At 40.0% G+C, this 20324-nt stretch overlaps 1 protein-coding gene across 2 annotated transcripts in view; it reads left to right on the plus strand.

The window, feature by feature from the left end:
* LOC128694100 (chromodomain-helicase-DNA-binding protein 7-like) overlaps positions 1–20324 on the plus strand; it is a 328549-nt gene that overhangs the window by 281417 nt on the left and 26808 nt on the right. For both annotated transcript variants that reach the window (XM_070093744.1, XM_070093743.1), the window contains 3 exons: positions 984–1210; positions 9198–9471; positions 10034–10200. In XM_070093744.1, the coding sequence (XP_069949845.1) occupies positions 984–1210; positions 9198–9471; positions 10034–10200 (668 nt within the window). The remainder of the gene's footprint in view (positions 1–983; positions 1211–9197; positions 9472–10033; positions 10201–20324) is intronic.

Below are 20324 nucleotides of genomic sequence, written 5' to 3' on the forward strand. Positions count from 1 at the left end.
ACTTTCAAAATATTCTTCTCTTTCAACGCACCGGGAGTATCCCACCGAGGCGGGGCGGCCCAGAAAGAAAAACAAAAGTTTTCTTTTTAACTTTAGTAATGTATATAGGAGAAGGGGTTACTAGCCCCTTGCTCCCTGCATTTTAGTCGACTCTTACGACATGCATGGCTTACGGAGGGAGAATTCTGTTCTACTTCCCCATGGAGATAAGAGGAAATAAACCAGAACAGGAACTAGTAAGAAAATAAGTAAACAGAGGGGTGTGTATATATATGCTTGTACAGGCAAGTGTAGTGTGACCTAAGTGGAAGTAGAATTAGCAAGATGTGCCTGAAATCTTGCATGTTTATGAGACAGAAAAAAGACACCAGCAATCCTACCATCATGTAAAACAATTACAGGTTTCCATTTTACACTCAATTGGCAGGATGGTAGTACCTCCCTGGGCAGCAGTTGCTGTCTACCAACCTACTAGTACCTGGTTACTGGTTACTGTCCTTATACTGTTTCTGACTGGTTGCTCTCCTTGTAGTGTTTCTGACTGGTTACTGTCCTTGTAGTGTTTCTGACTGGTTACTGCCCTAGTAGTGTTTCTGACTGGTTACGGTCCTTGTAGTGTTTCTGACTGGTTACTGTCCTTGTAGTATTTCTGACTGGTTACTGCCCTTGTAGTGTTTCTGACTGGTTACTGCCCTAGTAGTGTTTCTGACTGGTTACTGTCCTTGTAGTGTTATGAATGTTAACTGTACTTGGAGGTAGGAAGTGCAGTGACTGTAAATCTGTGTACTTGTAGCAAGGTAATTGTTATATCTGTGTACTTGTAGCAAGGTAATTGTTATATCTGTGTACTTGTAGCAAGGTAATTGTTATATCTGTGTACTTGTAGCAAGGTAATTGTTATATCTGTGTACTTGTAGCAAGGTAATTCCTTATAGTGCTTTCTTGTAGAGGCTAAAATAATTCACTCCTCATTCCATTGGCAGATTGATGAAGGCTGCAAAGCATCGGACCTGAACATCAATCCACCAACGACAGAGTTACCGCCCAAGCCCTGGTGGGACCTGGAGGCCGACCGTTCCTTGCTGGTGGGCGTTTACAAGCATGGCTACGAGCGCTACAATGTCATGAGGAACGACCCAGCACTCTGCTTCCTGAGCCGCTGTGGACCCCCTGACAAGGCCGCACTTATGGCCGAGATGAACACAACCATGTAAGTTGATGCAGCTTTGAGCTGTTGTCCAACGTATTTGATGAAAGTTTAATTACAATACATTTTTAACTATTGCTGTCGTGCTGTGACAGGCTGATCCAGAGATGAGAACACATTAACCATCACTTACACCCATTCCACCTCTGCAACCCCTCCTCGCCTCTATATTGTACCTTGGATCAACTCGAATCACATTATAATTTCTACACTTAGAATTATTTGTATAATAATCACACCAGACATCAAACTTGACACACCTACTGCCTCCATCTTCCTCCTGGCCCTAATGTTTGAAACCCATGCTTCACACCCACATAAGTGTTGGTACCACTATACTCTTGTTACATTACCTCTTTCACCCACATAGGCCAATTTCTTTCCACAGATGACAACACACCTGTTATCCCTCATGTATTGTATGGTTCACCTTATGTTCCATAGATCTATAATGTATTGTATGGTTCACCTCATGTTGTTGCATAGACTTATCATGTACTGTATGGTTCACCTCAAATTCCATAGATCCATTATGTACTGTATGGTTCACCTCATGTTCCATAGACCAGGGCTACTCAACTACTGTGAGCAAAGGTCCACTTGGACAAGTACCAATGTGTACAAAGGTCCAGATACATTTTTTACACACAATCATGAAAAGCAACAAATCCGAGTATAGGTCAGTGTACTAATCGCTTCTATGAACTTCATTTTCAGTCCTCATCTTATAAAAATTTACAAAATATGAAGATAAATAGTGGGAAAAAATAATTTTTACCTTATATCGAACAAGTTTTGGATTTGTTTACTCAAATTGGCTTAAATGGAATTTTCAAACTGAATAATTAATATATATACTGATTAACAGAATGAAACTTTTAGAGAGGGTGTGGTAGGTAAGTTTGGGGTGCCAGGTGTAAATGATAATGGGAGCCCTTTGATTGAACTTTGTATAGAAAGGGGTTTAGTTATAGGTAATACATATTTTAAGAAAAAGAGGATAAATAAGTATACACGATATGATGTAGGGCGAAATGACAATAGTTTGTTGGATTATGTATTGGTAGATAAAAGACTGTTGAGTAGACTTCAGGATGTACATGTTTATAGAGGGGCCACAGATATATCAGATCACTTTCTAGTTGTAGCTACACTGAGAGTAAAAGGTAGATGGGATACAAGGAGAATAGAAGCATCAGGGAAGAGAGAGGTAAAGGTTTATAAACTAAAAGAGGAGGCAGTTAGGGTAAGATATAAACAGCTATTGGAGGATAGATGGGCTAATGAGAGCATAGGCAATGGGGTCGAAGAGGTATGGGGTAGGTTTAAAAATGTAGTGTTAGAGTGTTCAGCAGAAGTTTGTGGTTACAGGAAAGTGGGTGCAGGAGGGAAGAGGAGCGATTGGTGGAATGATGATGTAAAGAGAGTAGTAAGGGAGAAAAAGTTAGCATATGAGAAGTTTTTACAAAGTAGAAGTGATGCAAGGAGGGAAGAGTATATGGAGAAAAAGAGAGAAGTTAAGAGAGTGGTGAAGCAATGTAAAAAGAGAGCAAATGAGAGAGTGGGTGAGATGTTATCAACAAATTTTGTTGAAAATAAGAAAAAGTTTTGGAGTGAGATTAACAAGTTAAGAAAGCCTAGAGAACAAATGGATTTGTCAGTTAAAAATAGGAGAGGAGAGTTATTAAATGGAGAGTTAGAGGTATTGGGAAGATGGAAGGAATATTTTGAGGAATTGTTAAATGTTGATGAAGATAGGGAAGCTGTGATTTCGTGTATAGGGCAAGGAGGAATAACATCTTGTAGGAGTGAGGAAGAGCCAGTTGTGAGTGTGGGGGAAGTTCGTGAGGCAGTAGGTAAAATGAAAGGGGGTAAGGCAGCCGGGATTGATGGGATAAAGATAGAAATGTTAAAAGCAGGTGGGGATATAGTTTTGGAGTGGTTGGTGCAATTATTTAATAAATGTATGGAAGAGGGTAAGGTACCTAGGGATTGGCAGAGAGCATGCATAGTTCCTTTGTATAAAGGCAAAGGGGATAAAAGAGAGTGCAAAAATTATAGGGGGATAAGTCTGTTGAGTGTACCTGGTAAAGTGTATGGTAGAGTTATAATTGAAAGAATTAAGAGTAAGACGGAGAATAGGATAGCAGATGAACAAGGAGGCTTTAGGAAAGGTAGGGGGTGTGTAGACCAGGTGTTTACAGTGAAACATATAAGTGAACAGTATTTAGATAAGGCTAAAGAGGTCTTTGTGGCATTTATGGATTTGGAAAAGGCGTATGACAGGGTGGATAGGGGGGCAATGTGGCAGATGTTGCAAGTGTATGGTGTAGGAGGTAGGTTACTGAAAGCAGTGAAGAGTTTTTACGAGGATAGTGAGGCTCAAGTTAGAGTATGTAGGAAAGAGGGAAATTTTTTCCCAGTAAAAGTAGGCCTTAGACAAGGATGTGTGATGTCACCGTGGTTGTTTAATATATTTATAGATGGGGTTGTAAGAGAAGTAAATGCGAGGGTCTTGGCAAGAGGCGTGGAGTTAAAAGATAAAGAATCACACACAAAGTGGGAGTTGTCACAGCTGCTCTTTGCTGATGACACTGTGCTCTTGGGAGATTCTGAAGAGAAGTTGCAGAGATTGGTGGATGAATTTGGTAGGGTGTGCAAAAGAAGAAAATTAAAGGTGAATACAGGAAAGAGTAAGGTTATGAGGATAACAAAAAGATTAGGTGATGAAAGATTGAATATCAGATTGGAGGGAGAGAGTATGGAGGAGGTGAACGTATTCAGATATTTGGGAGTGGACGTGTCAGCGGATGGGTCTATGAAAGATGAGGTGAATCATAGAATTGATGAGGGAAAAAGAGTGAGTGGTGCACTTAGGAGTCTGTGGAGACAAAGAACTTTGTCCTTGGAGGCAAAGAGGGGAATGTATGAGAGTATAGTTTTACCAACGCTCTTATATGGGTGTGAAGCGTGGGTGATGAATGTTGCAGCGAGGAGAAGGCTGGAGGCAGTGGAGATGTCATGTCTGAGGGCAATGTGTGGTGTGAATATAATGCAGAGAATTCGTAGTTTGGAAGTTAGGAGGAGGTGCGGGATTACCAAAACTGTTGTCCAGAGGGCTGAGGAAGGGTTGTTGAGGTGGTTCGGACATGTAGAGAGAATGGAGCGAAACAGAATGACTTCAAGAGTGTATCAGTCTGTAGTGGAAGGAAGGCGGGGTAGGGGTCGGCCTAGGAAGGGTTGGAGGGAGGGGGTAAAGGAGGTTTTGTGTGCGAGGGGCTTGGACTTCCAGCAGGCATGCGTGAGCGTGTTTGATAGGAGTGAATGGAGACAAATGGTTTTTAATACTTGACGTGCTGTTGGAGTGTGAGCAAAGTAACATTTATGAAGGGATTCAGGGAAACCGGCAGGCCGGACTTGAGTCCTGGAGATGGGAAGTACAGTGCCTGCACTCTGAAGGAGGGGTGTTAATGTTGCAGTTTAAAAACTGTAGTGTAAAGCACCCTTCTGGCAAGACAGTGATGGAGTGAATGATGGTGAAAGTTTTTCTTTTTCGGGCCACCCTGCCTTGGTGGGAATCGGCCGGTGTGATAATAAAAAAAAATAATAATAATAATAACAGAATGATAAATTTTAACATGTAATGATGAACAAGACCAATGTTATCTGTGTATGACTGTAGGTAAGTTGTCTTTGTATGGTGTATGTGTGCTTATCTACTGTTTTTCTGTTATGCTAGTTTAGTGAGAGAAATGACAGTTGAGAACGCAGACTCGCAGCAGGAGGTGGACCCAAACATTGTGAGAATCTGGACTGCTAATCTGTGAAGCGTGGGAAAATTCACAGGGGATCCTTCCTTTGACCAAAATGTTTCTGGTGCACAATCATAGAGTTATCTTAGCGTCACATTCTCTTGGAAGTCGATGAGTTCCAGTTGAATTTTTGCAGCATCTACCCATTAGAAGATTTGTTTTGCTTCGACTGAGAATTCTGTGATATCCACCACCAGAAAGAGGTTTTGAACGAACACCAGCAACTGTTTTCCAAGAACAAAGTCATCAAAGTGTAACTTGAAATTTTTGATCAGCTTCTCATGAAATAGATGTATGAAGTATCTGTTTCATCATTACATTGCTCCAAAAGTCTGGGGAAATGTAAAAGTTGGCTCTGAACGTCATTAGCAAAAAGTTCCAATTTCCTTAGGAAAGCTTGAATTGTTGAGATTGTGTTGAAGATCGTATGTTTTTCTCCTTGCAGTTTAATGTTGAGATCGTTCAGATGTGACATTGTCTGCCAAAAATCCAACACACTCCATTTTTTTGTCATCTTGCAAAAAAATCAGAAAATGCCTTTGCTTTCACACTGTTTTGATCCTTGAAGAAAGTCTGTAACTCTTTCCTGATTGCCCAAAATTGCTCCAAAACCCTTCCCTTACTCAACCATCTCACATTGTTGTGCACAAGTAAATCATCATAGCATGCATCGACCTAAGTTAGAAAGCTTCGGAGTAGACTTGTTGTGCTGACGTTGATTGAAGTAAGTTTACTAGCTTGGTAATAGTGTCCATGAGGTTACCATACTCATCTTCAAGACTGGCACACAGTACTGATTGGTGGATAATGCAGTGATAAGTTATCATGTCAGGATTATCTTCCTTTAACCCTTTCAGGGTCTAGAGGCCAAATTTCAAAGTGCACACCAGGGTCCAAGAATTTTCAAAAAAAAAAAAAAAAAATTTATTTTTTCTTATGAAATAGTAGAGAATCTTTTTCTGAAGGTAATAAAACAAAAAGTATGAAATTTGATGGAAAATTGACGAAATTATGCTCTTGCAAATTTTGATGTCAGCTATATTTACGAATCGGCGATTTTGCCAACTTTTACTCCCATTTTAGGCCAATTACATTATTCCAGTAGACCAAATTCTTAGCTATTTCACTAGTATTACTTTTATTCTATCAATTGAGCACAAGAAATCGCCAAGTCAACTGTTTCAACTACAAAATAAAGTGATCGGAAATTGGTAATTTGGCCAATTTAACACAAAGTTCAAAATATTCCAATTTCAAAATAGGGTCCAGAATAAACAATGTAGGTATTCCTGGCACTAAACTAACATTTCCTCTGTTCATTAGTTACGTTTTGAGGCTTTACAAATAAATTCCATTTTGATTTTTTATTCACATAATGAATTTTTATTCAAACCAAAAAATAAAAGATATACTGTTATGCAATATTGTAATAATTGTATAAATATCATCACCACATTTGTGAATGTATATTAGACCCACCAGCTGGCGTGTATTAGACGTGTGAGGTCGTTTGTTTACTCTTGAACATCGGCAAAAATTTAACATTTCCACTATTTTGAGCTCAGTTTCAAGCCATTTCCAATGCTAAAACCAATCAAAATCATCTCTATTTCTGTAATATGTCTTCCATTCTATCAAATGAGGCCAAGAAAACACAAATACAACTATAAAAAACATAGGAAAAAACACTGCAAAGTTGCTGTTTTAATAAAAAACCACGGTCTGTTTTTTTTCTCTCATTATGCACTGTGTGCTGCAGGGTTTGTTTTATGTGGTGCACACATACCACATTGATGTATTCTTTCATATCTAGGCCCAAATTTACCACTCACAGCTTATCAGAGTGAACTGAGCTCATGGCATAGATCTACGGTTTGGACCCTGGACGTAAAGCCGTAGATCTACGGCACAGACCCTGAAAGGGTTAAACTTGCGACCAGTCCACACTCTTGACCAACCATGGCTGGAGCTTCATCTGTGGTCACTGAAATTTGACATCAATATATATCAATTCTAACATGCTTTTCAAGGATCCATATATCCTCTCATGTTCTTCCTTGAAGGTCGGTCACACTCAACAAGTCCTGGCAAAAAAATTTTTTCTCTGCATCATAATATCTCGCAAATACCATGAGTTGAGTATTATTGGTGCTGTCTGTTGACTCATGTGAAGCCAGTGAAATACAAGGTGCTTTTTTCAGTCCTAGATCAAGTTGCGACATAAGATGTTCTGCCAATAGTTCTGTTCTCCTTATTGATGTGGAATTAGATAATGGAATCTGCATTTTGTCTTTTATCTCTTTTTTCGGTTTATCTTCAAACAATGCATCAGCAGTTTCCAGCATATATTCTTTAACAATTTCTGCATCAGTGAAGGGTTTCTTGTGTTTTCCCAAGATCCAAGTTATTCTAAGTGAACATTGCACTGTTGTCTCCTGGGCTGTCCTTGTATTAACAACTATGATTGACCTCTCATACTGTGATTTTAGCTGATTTATTTTTTTGTTTCTCTCTCCAGTTCCTGGCTGATGCATCTTTTCAAATCCACTTGTGTTTAGTTTCATAATGTGTTTGATATTACTGGTGTTCACTAAGACAATTGTTTCACTACATATGAGACAAAGTGACGTAGAACTGCTTATAGCAAGAATGAAGATGTAAATGTTATCTCGTCTTCCTTGAACTAACAATTGTCATAATCAAACTTTCTTCTTTATGAACATCTTATGTCTACTTTAAAAAGTTATGACAGTAAAACAAATAATTTGATATGAAAATAAATATCTGGAGCATTAAAAGTCCCAACAACTAGAAGTAATATTTAGCCTGTAAAATAATAAGTATGAAAATATCAGTCAATTTGACAAAGACATGTTTGGTCAAGCAGTTGTTTTCTGTATTACGTAATGCATTTATTACTGAAATTTATCTGTATTTATTAAAACATGTTTAATATCCACTCAACATAAATTAGGAACAACCAGAATGAGGATAATTTTTAACTAATTTGATTAAACATTAATGTGAAGAATTTGATCACAATGACTCAATTCTAAATACCCCACCAACGTAATTTTTCATAAGAGGTTGACACACCAAATTAAAATCAAACTTGCTAAAAAGAAAATGAGAAAACCCAAAATCATACCTTGCACAAACACAAATGTACAACCTTTCCCAAAATTCCAAGTTGCACGGAGGTCGCCTCTCAGCACATATGTGGCTGAACTCTTTTTCCAAAATGCCAGAAAAATCAACTTCATTGCACAAGTGATAATCACCATTGAATGGAAGAAAATATCACTATTTAGCCATGCTAGAATACTGTATTACATTCAGTGTATGTATTCCATTCAGATAGAATAATGTATTAATCTTGCTCTTGTGTACCACCTGATCCTGAACATGGTAACACCTGTTATTTAACTAGGCTTTCTCCTGAAGTCCATGCTCTAACTACAACACTCACAAGGTCTGGATTCAGACCTCACTCCGCCAGTTGAATAGCCCGGCCATAGACTTATGTACTGTATGGTTAACCTTATGTTCCATAGATCCATTGTGTACTGTATGGTTCACCTCGTGTTCATAGATCCATCACGTACTGCATGGTTCACCTCATGTTCCATAGATCCATCATGTACTAACATGTCATCTCCCATACATGTAAATACACTTGACTTACTCTCACAGTCTGGTATTAACCCTTAAACTGTCCAAATGTAGATCTACGTTCACGCGAGTCGCGCTCTGACCTTGATTTTCCCCATTTGAAAGCGTGTAAAAAAAACGTAGATCTATGTTCGGAGCCTGCCGCACATCAACATATATCTACGTTTGGACAGTTTAAGGGTCAAGTAATATATTGACTTACTCTCACAATCTGGTATTAAGTCTATCATTGTCTAGTCTTCTCTTACCTTCATCACTTTGCTCTTTTCTATATTCATTTTTAATTTTCTTCCTTTACATACTCTCCCAAATTTCCCAACAACCTTTGTAATTATCTTGAGAATCTTGTCCCAAGAGCTTTGTCTCGTCATTAAAGAGCATCATTTATTCAAGTCGCTCTTGATAAAAGTACTTGTCTTGACATTACAATTCAAATAAACTTTATTATTCTTGTATGTAAATAGTCATGTGTGTTTGTAAGGTGGTTATTGTTGTTGTTTGTATAGTAATGAAGATGACATGGACAAAGAAGATAAGGAAGATGAGAAAGATGATGAGGATTCTAACCCGACGCCGCTGCCGTCTAGCCCGGCCGTCTCCACCTCCACCTCCAAGTCTGATGACGACAAGTTCGACGAGAAGGAAGACAAGGCAATGTCGGACAAGAAGTTGGTCCACTTCCCATCCACGTCCGACATTAACGGTCGACTCAGACGACTGGTGACATCTTACCAGCGCAACAACAGGAAGAATGACTTGCGTCACGACGCCAAAGTTAGGGTGAGTAGCATGTGCCTACGGCAGTGGGCCTACGGGCAGACTCACTTCACTAGGTTTGTAAGACAAGGTGAGGATCTTACAGTTGTCTGAGCTGTGATGTCAACAATACTACAACAATAGTTACTGACTGAGTGATGGCCATTGTGTTTCTTCTCTTGGGTGGCACTGCCTCGGTGGAAGACGCCTGCTGTGTTGTTACCTCGCTGGCTGTCACCCACCAAGACCGGGTCAGCCAAAAATGAAGACTCATTCACCATCATTCATTGAATTGCCAGTCCCAAGGTGGTAGAGGTGAGACACCACCACCTACCAGCCCCCTAGGTGAGGCACCACCACCACTTGCCAGCCCCCTAGGTGAGGCACCGCCACCACTTGCCAGCCCCCTAGGTGAGGCACCACCACCACTTGCCAGCCCCCTAGGTGAGGCACCACCACCACCTGCCAGCCCCCAAGTGGTGGTGGTGAGGCACTTGCACCACCTGCTGGCCTCCAGGTGGTGTATGCTTCATGTGGGTTTAGTGCTTGCCCCTGGATATAATAATTGCCCTTGCTTCACTGGCAGGGTTATGACCACTACCTGGCGGACAAGTTGATGCGGCGGGAGCGCATGGCGGAATATATCCGAGAACGAGAGTTACGCAAGACAGACTACAACCAGCGGCGGTGGTCCAACCGTGAGCAAGCCGAGTTCTACCGCACCATCTCTACCTTTGGTGTAGAGTATATTAGGTCAGTCTTACTTCACTCGTCTACCTTCACTATAATAATAATATTAACATTTAACTGTTATTAAAGTGTAAATGTTGTGTACAGTAAGGCCCCACTTATATGGCAGGTTAGGTTCCAGGCTACCGCCGTAAAGCGGAAATCGCCGCAAAGTGGAACACCCTTTTTACCTACTTATAAATGCATATAAATACTAGATAACAAGTTTACACTAACATGTATTAAGTTAGCAATAGAGCTAGGCATTAAAAAACAGTAAAAAGTAAAATACAGTGGTACCTTGACTTATGAGTTTAATTTGTTCCATGACCGAGCTCGTAACTATTTGCTCATATATCAAATCAATTTTCCTCATTGAAATTAATTGAAATGCCCTTAATCCACCCAACCAGCCGGCCTGCCAAACATGTATTACACATGTTCCAGAATTGTTTCTCTTTACTTAGGGTATACATTATAGAACATTCTGGCAGGATGACACTACCAGTGGTATCAAAATTGAAAGGATGTTACACATTGGTTATTATTTATTTATTATTATCACACTGGCCAATTCCCACCAAGGCAGGGTGGCCCGAAAAAGAAAAACTTTCACCATCATTCACTCCATCACTGTCTTGCCAGAAGGGTGCTTTACACTACAGTTTTTAAACTGCAACATTAACACCCCTCTTTCAGAATGCAGGCACTGTACTTCCCATCTCCAGGACTCGAGTCCGGCCTGCCGGTTTCCCTGAACCCCTTCATAAATGTTACTTTGCTCACACTCCAACAGCACGTCAAGTATTAAAAACCATTTGTCTCCATTCACTCCTATCAAACACGCTCACGCATGCCTGCTGGAAGTCCAAGCCCCTCGCACACAAAACCTCCTTTACCCCCTCCCTCCAACCTTTCCTAGGCCGACCCCTACCCCGCCTTCCTTCCACTACAGACTGATACACTCTTGAAGTCATTCTGTTTTGCTCCATTTTCTCTACATGTCCGAACCACCTCAACAACCCTTCCTCAGCCCTCTGGACAACAGTTTTGGTAATCCTGCACCTCCTCCTAACTTTCAAACTACGAATTCTCTGCATTATATTCACACCACACATTGCCCTCAGACATGACATCTCCACTGCCTCCAGCCTTCTCCTCGCTGCAACATTCATCACCCATGCTTCACACCCATATAAGAGCGTTGGTAAAACTATACTCTCATACATTCCCCTCTTTGCCTCCAAGGACAAAGTTCTTTGTCTCCACAGACTCCTAAGTGCACCACTCACCCTTTTCCCCTCATCAATTCTATGATTCACCTCATCTTTCATAGACCCATCTGCTGACACGTCCACTCCCAAATATCTGAATACATTCACCTCCTCCATACTCTCTCCTTCCAATCTGATATACAATCTTTCATCACCTAATCTTTTTGTTATCCTCATAACCTTACTCTTTCCTGTATTCACTTTTAATTTTCTTCTTTTGCACACCCTACCAAATTCATCCACCGATCTCTGCAACTTCTCTTCAGAATCGCCCAAGAGCACAGTGTCATCAGCAAAGAGCAACTGTGACAACTCCCACTTTGTGTGATTCTTTATCTTTTTAACTCCATGCCTCTTGCCAAGACCCTCGCATTTACTTCTCTTACAACCCCATCTATAAATATATTAAACAACCACGGTGACATCACACATCCTTGTCTAAGGCCTACTTTTACTGGGAAATAATTTCCCTCTTTCCTACATACTCTAACTTGAGCCTCACTATCCTCGTAAAAACTCTTCACTGCTTTCAGTAACCTACCTCCTACACCATACATCTGCAACATCTGCCACATTGCCCCCTATCCACCCTGTCATATGCCGTTTCCAAATCCATAAATGCCACAAAGACCTCTTTAGCCTTATCTAAATACTGTTCACTTATATGTTTCACTGTAAACACCTGGTCCACACACCCCCTACCTTTCCTAAAGCCTCCTTGTTCATCTGCTATCCTATTCTCTGTCTTACTCTTAATTCTTTCAATAATAACTCTACCATACACTTTAGCAGGTATACTCAACACACTTCTCCCCCTATAATTTTTGCACTCTCTTTTGTCCCCTTTGCCTTTATACAAAGGAACTTTGCATGCTCTCTGCCAATCCCTAGGTACGTTATTTATTATGGAGATTTTAGATATTTCCTCTCCTGTGAGTGGCGACATATCTGAAGCTTGCTCGTAACTCGGATTTTGGCTCACAACTCAAAGCAAAAAATTGATAGAGCGACAGCTCATAACTCTGAAAACTCATAAATTGGGGCACTCGTAAGTCAAGATACCACTGTACACGTTTAGTACACTCATTACTTACCTTAAAATATTTGTAGTCTTAACCCTTTCAGGGTCCGTCCCGTAGATCTACGGCTTTGCGTTCAGTGTCCAAACCGTAGATCTACGTCATGAGCTCAGCTCACTCTGATAAACTGTGAGTGGTACACTTGGGCCTAGATATGAGAGAATACATCGATGTGGTATGTGTGCACCACATAAAACAAATCCTGCAGCACACTGTGTATAATGAGAGAAAAAAAACTGAAACCAAGATTTTCGATTAAAACAGCAACTTTGCAGTGTTTTTTTCGTATGTTTTTTATAGTTGTATTTGCAATTTCTTGGTCTCATTTGATAGAATGGAAGACATATTACAGAAATAGAGATGATTTTGATTGGTTTTAGCACCGGAAATGGCTTGAAACTGAGCTCAAAATAGCAGAAATGTTAATTTTTTGTTGATGTACAAGAGTAAACAAACGACCTCACACGTCTAATACACGCCAGCTGGTGGATCTAATACACATTCACAAATGTGGTGATGATATTTATACAATTATTACAATATTGCATAACAGTAAATCTTCTATTTTTTGGTGTGAATAAAAATTCTTTATGTAAATAAAAAATAAAAATGGGATTTATTTGTAAAGCCTCAAAATGTAACTAATGTACCGAGGAAATGTTAGTTTAGTGCCAGGAATGCCTACATTGTTTATTCTGGATGCTATTTTGAAATTGAAATATTTTGAACTTTGTGTTAAATTGGCCAAATTACCAATTTCCGATCACTTTATTTTGTAGTTGAAACAGTTGACTTGGCGATTTCTTGTGCTCAATTGATAGAATAGAAGTAATACTAGTAAAATAGCTAAGAATTTGGTCGACTGGAATGATGTAATTGGCCTAAAATGGAAGTCAAAGTCGGCAAAATCGCCGATTCGTAAATATCGCTGAAACATCAAAATTCGCGAGAGCATAATTTCGTCAATTTTCCATCAAATTTCGTACTTTTTGTTTTATTACCTTCGCAAAAAGATTCTCCACCATTTCATAAGAAAAAATAACAAATTTTTTTTGGGAAAATTCTTGGACACTGGGGCACCACTTCAGATTTGGGCCTTGGACCCTGAAAGGGTTAATGCAGGCTGAGATGAGTAGTATTTATTGTTAGAAATCAAGTGTGGTATGTATGGTAGCCAGCCAGGCTACCATACCAGGCTACCCCACCCACACATATGACATTTAAAGCGTCCCAGAGCGATAAAATGCATATACAGTTCACTCGTTACTTTTTTTTGTTTTTCTCAACAACCCGGCCATATCCCGTCAAGGCAGGGTGGCCCAAAAAGAAAAACGAAAGTTTTTCTTTTTAAATTTAGTAATTTATACGGGAGAAGGGGTTACTAGCCCCTTGCTCCCGGCATTTTAGTCGCCTCTTACAACACGCATGGCTTACGGAGGAAGAATTCTGTTCCGCTTCCCCATGGAGATAAGAGGAAATAAACAAGAACAAGAACTAGGAAGAAAATAGAAGAAAACCCAGAGGGGTGTGTATATATATGCTTGTATATGTATGTGTAATGTGACCTAAGTGTAAGTAGAAGTAGCAAGACATACTTAAAATCTTGCATGTTTATGAGACAGAAAAAAAAAAAGACACCAGCAATCCACTCATTACTTATCTTAAAATATTTGTAGTTTTAATGTAGGGTCAGAGGTGAGTAAATGAGATAAAACGAATAAATGAGAAAGAGAATGAGTACATGAGAGAGGACTGGTGCGAAGTTATGTAAACAAATTGGGCGTATGCGAGTTTTGTAGACAAACCAGGCGTACTTGTCTGGTTTGTGTGCAAGTTACATTGTATACAAATTGTCTCCATATTGATACAGTAGAATAAATAAAGAGGAACACTCCCATCCTCATGTAACACCATTTTTAGAAGAAATGACACTCTGAGTGAAGGCATATGAAAGGAATAATTTTCCACAGTTACCCCCAGTAATATTATAGTACACCTTCTCACTTAGCGACAGAGTTCTTTTCCTAAGACTAGGTTGTTAAACGAATTTGTCGCTAAGTGAGGAGCATACTACAGTGGTACCTTGAGTTTTGAACAGCTCCCATGTAAGTGTATTTTTGAGGGTCTGAAACGGACTAATCTAATTTACATTATTCCTCATGGGAACAAATTCGTTTGGTATCGGTACTCAACAGCCTTCTGGAATGAATTAAGTTCATAACTTAAGGTACCACTGTACAGTGGACCCTCAAGTTTAGAACTTATTTTGTTCCAGATGGCTGTTCAAGTGCTGTAACCGAATGAATTTCTTCTCATCAGGAATAATATAAATTAGATTAATCTGTTTCAGACCCCCAAAAATACACTTATAAAAGCACTTACAAAAATACACTTATACAATAGGTCAAGTTGGGGTCAGTTGTAAACTTGAGGGTCCATGTATAATGGTAGTGAGTTTGTGTCAACCATCTTTGATATTGTTTTAATGTCACCTTTGCACCATTTATAATATTTATGGTATATTTCTAAATGTTCATACAGTAGTGTACTCTGTATTGAAAAAACATAATAGCGGAAATTAGCTCTAATATACATTATTTAGGTATAAATACTGGTCAGAGAGCCCATCTTAAGTCCGAGGCCTAGGTAAACGAGTATGTCGCTAAGTGAGGAGAGGCTGTATACACATTTTTCTCGGATGTTGGACCAGAGAAAACTTTATTCTTGCTTTCACTTGTACAAGTCGTCTAGCTACCATACAGTGGAACCTCAAAAATCGAACTTAATCCATTCCAGGAGCTAGTTCTAATTTCGAAAAGTCTGAAATTCAAATCAATATTTCCCATAAGAAATACTGTAATGGAAATACAATTAATCCATTCCAGAAACCCAAAAATATTCACACAAAAAACACATTTTATAGAGATTAATTACCGTTTTACATATAAAATAACATACATATAAAATAATACATACATATAATATAAAATATAAAATAACATTTTTACTTGCCTTTATTGAAGATTGGTGATGGCATCTGGAAGATAGGGAGGAGAGAGGGAGTTGGGGTTAGTGTTTGGAAGGAGAATCCCCCTCCATGAGGACTTCAGGTAAAGCCCTCTCTGGGGTTACTTCCCTTCTCTGTCTTTTAATGCCACTAGGACCAGCTTGAGTCACTGAACCCGTCTCACAAAATAACTGTCCACGGTCCTCTGTTTCTGGCGCCTCTTTAACATTTCCCTAAAATGTGACATGGTTCTGTCACTGAACTTGTTGCAAAGATGGCTTGTTTCAGCTTGCTCAGGGTGGTACTTCTACACAAACATTTGGACATCATTCCACTTGGCACAAATCTCCTTAATCTCTGAAGAAGGCACCTCATCCACTCCCTCCCTCAACAAGTCTCACACCACTCTCATACTTCTGTATTATTTCCTTCTTCACATCTATGGTGTTTCTCACTTTCTTTACCACAGGGGTACCACTAGCAAGTTTCTTTGGGCCCATGGCAGCTTATTTCACAGTCCCACAAGCACTAAACACAACAAAATAATCGTAAAATGTGTGAATGAGAGCGCAGGTTAGTGTTCACTCAAGCATAAACAAAGCAAGACTGCTCACGGCGCCTGCGCGGGGACGCGGACAGAGCGGGCCAGCGGACAGGTCCCGTACCCGGCGGTCCGAAATTTGAAATGCGTTCGATTTTTGGTACACAGTTTGTCCGAAAAAATGGTCTTATTTTCGAAACGTTCGATATTTGGTATGTTCGATTTTCAAGGTTCCACTGTATCTCATATTTATGTTAATTTATTCTACTGTGGGGTGTATTTATCATGTTTATATGTTTCATATCTTGTTTATTATATAATTTTCAAAAAATATCATAGATGGATTAATGAAAATGTGTATATTAACGTAACATGACATTTAATGAGACTCGGTGATTATTATTGAGTATTATCATTATAATATGGCATCTCAAGACACAAGACACTTACTGATTTTAATGTGTACCTGCACACCAGCAGAGTGTGTACCTGTACGCCAGCACAGTGTGCAAGTATATTTAGGTACAGGTACATATAAGTATAATTATCAGAGTATATATAAAATATGAAATAACTTTTAAAAACACTTGGAATTTTGGAAAGTTTCCAGACATAATGGAGAGATGCAGTGCTCACAGAGAATGTAAACAAAGTGGGTGGGGTGCGGCGACTGTATTAGAAAGTCAGGTGGGGGGAGCCGTATAGTGAGTTTTGGTCATAATTTGAAATGTCCGTACTAGTGGAATGCCGTAAAGCAGGGTCCTACTGTGTATGTGTGAAAATTATGTTTGAGAGTTGTGTGTTTACCTGTTATGTTGTTGCAAGGGTGGTCATAGCTCCTGGCCCCTCTTTCACCATTCACTCACTGCTAGTTGCTTGGGCACTGTTATGCCTGCTCTGAAAACTGTGTATGAAATCTACATCTTAGAGATTATTATCCTTCTTCATCACTCCGAAAGCTGAAGAATTACTTCCTAACATCCCTGTGACTGCTGTCTTAACTTGCAGTTGTTACTATACTGTTGTAACTTGTTACTGTTACTACACTGTGTTGTAACTGTTGTGTTACTGTTACTACAATGTCTTTCCTGCATATCTCTCTCTCTCTCTCTCTCTATATATATATATATATATATATATATATATATATATATATATATATATATATATATATATATATATATATATATATATATATATATATATATATATATCTATCTATCTATCTATCTATCTATCTATCTAGCAATTCCTCTCAGTATTTTGTATGTTATTACCATGGCTCTCCTGTTTCTTCTCTCTTAATGTTATAATCCTTTAGCCATTCTTCATAGCTGGTATCATCTAGCTCATGTCACTTAGGTTGTACCACTTAGCTCATACCTTGTACCACTTAGCTTATACCTTGTACCACTTAACTCAGCTTGAACCACTTAGCTCATACCTTGTACCACTTGGCTCATAGCTTGAACCACTTAGCTCATGCCTTGTGCCACTTGGCTCATAGCTTGAACCACTTGGCTCATAGCTTGAACTACTTAGCTCATAGCTTGAACCACTTAGCTTGTACCTTAAACCACTTAGCTCAGCTTGAACCACTTAGCTCATACCTTGTACCACTTGGCTCAGAGCTTGAACCACTTAGCTCAAACCTTGTACCACTTGGCTCAAACCTTGTACCACTTGGCTCATAGCTTGAACCACTTAGCTCATACCTTGAACCACTTAGCTCATAGCTTGAACTGCTTAGCTCATAGCTTGAACCACTTGGCTCATACCTTGAACCACTTAGCTCATACCTTGTACCACTTGGCTCATACCTTGTACCACTTAGCTCATAGCTTGAACCACTTAGCTCATAGCTTGAACCACTTAGCTCATAGCTTGAATCACCTAGCTCATATCTTGAACCACTTAGCTCATACCTTGAGCCACTAAGCTCATTCCTTGAGCCACTTAGCTCATACCTTGAACCACTTGGCTCATACCTTGAACCACTTGGCTCATACCTTGAACCACTTGGCTCATACCTTGAACCACTTAGCTCATAGCTTGAACCACTTAGCTTGTACCTTAAACCACTTAGCTCAGCTTGAACCACTTAGCTCATACCTTGTACCACTTGGCTCAAACCTTGTACCACTTGGCTCATAGCTTGAACCACTTAGCTCATACCTTGAACCACTTAGCTCATAGCTTGAACTGCTTAGCTCATAGCTTGAACCACTTGGCTCATACCTTGAACCACTTAGCTCATACCTTGAACCACTTAGCTCATACCTTGTACCACTTGGCTCGTACCTTGTACCACTTAGCTCATAGCTTGAACCACTTAGCTCATAGCTTGAACCACTTAGCTCATAGCTTGAATCACCTAGCTCATAGCTTGAACCACTTAGCTCATACCTTGAGCCACTTAGCTCATTCCTTGAGCCACTTATCTCATACCTTGAACCACTTGGCTCATACCTTGAACCACTTGGCTCATACCTTGAACCACTTGGCTCATACCTTGAACCACTTAGCTCATAGCTTGAACCACTTGGCTCATACCTTGTACCACTTGGCTCATAGCTTGAACCACTTGGCTCATACCTTGTACCACTTAGCTCATACCTTGTACCACTTAGCTCATACCTTGTACCACTTTGCTCATAGCTTGTACCACTTGGCTCATAGCTTGAACCACTTAGCTCATAGCTTGAACCACTTAGCTCATAGCTTGAACCACTTAGCTCATGCCTTGAACCACTTAGCTTATAGCTTGTACCACTTTGCTCATAGCTTGTACTGCTTAGCTGTGGAACTAGTGTTATTGCATATTTCTGGACTTGCCGGACTGTTAGTACTAACTGGTTGATCACAGACTTGAGGAACTTGCTGTTTTTTTTTTCCTTGAACTCAGTGGCGTGTTGTTCATCCCATGGGATGCCAACCCCATGATGATTCTCTTCAAATTACTTGTTCTCTCTAGGCTGGAATATTGCTGTACACTAACCGTACCTTTCAAGGCTGGCAACATTGCAGACCTGGAGAATGTAAAGAAAACTTTCACTGCACACGTATGATAAAGCACCTAAATTACTGGGAACGGTTGAAGTCCCTTGATTTATATTACTTAGAATGCAGGTGAGTAAGATACATGATAATATACACTTGAAAAATCCTAGAGGGACTAGTCCCAAACCTGCACACGAAAATCACTCCCTATGAAGTAAAAGACACGGCAGGAGATGCAACATTCCACCAATGAAAAGCATTGGTGCCACAAGTACACTGAGACAACACAGTAAGTGTCTGGGGCCCAAGACTGTTCAACTGCCTCCCAACATACATAAAAGGGATTACCAATAGACCCCTGGCTGTCTTCAAGGAGGAGTTGGACAGGCACCTAAAGTCAGTACCTGACCAGCCGGGCTGTGGTTCTTACTTTGGCTTACATGTGGCCAGCAGTAACAGCCTGGCTAACCAGACCTTGATCCACCACGAGGCCTGGTCACAGACTGGGCTGTGGGAGCATTAATTAACCCCTGAAACCCTCTCCAGGTATGAAGGATGGCTGTTGGAAAGTCTTCGTACCTTCGCATTTATGAGGAGTTTACCCTGACTGTAGTCACTGGTGCAGCACTTTATTGTACCCTGGCAAGACTCTTGCTTTATTGTATTGTACCCTGGCAAGACTCTTGCTTTATTGTATTGTACCCTGGCAAGACTCTTGCTTTATTGTATTGTACCCTGGCAAGACTCTTGCTTTATTGTATTGTACCCTGGCAAGACTCTTGCTTTACATTATGGGTGTTGTACCTTGTCAAGACTTTGCTTTACATTGTGGGTGTTGTACCCTGCCAAGACTCTTTGCTTTACATTGTGGGTGTTATACCCTGCCAAGACTCTTTGCTTTACATTGTGGGTGTTATACCCTGCCAAGACTCTTTGCTTTACATTGGGGGTGTTGTACCCTGCCAAGACTCTTTGCTTTACATTGTGGGTGTTGTACCCTGCCAAGACTTGCTTTATATTGTGGGTATTGTACCCTGCCAAGACACGTGCTCTCGTAGTTATTTGCGCCACTGTAGATGTGGCATCAACCTCAAAAAAAAAGCAATTGCATGCAGTATGCATCCTTCCAATTCAGTGGTGCACTGGTATAACAACAATTCAGTGGTGCACTGGTATAACAACAATTCAGTGGTGCACTGGTATAACAACAATTCAGTGGTGCACTGGTATAACAACAATTCAGTGGT

The sequence above is a fragment of the Cherax quadricarinatus genome, chromosome 43 (assembly GCF_038502225.1).
Source record: "Cherax quadricarinatus isolate ZL_2023a chromosome 43, ASM3850222v1, whole genome shotgun sequence".
Classification (NCBI taxonomy): domain Eukaryota; kingdom Metazoa; phylum Arthropoda; class Malacostraca; order Decapoda; family Parastacidae; genus Cherax; species Cherax quadricarinatus.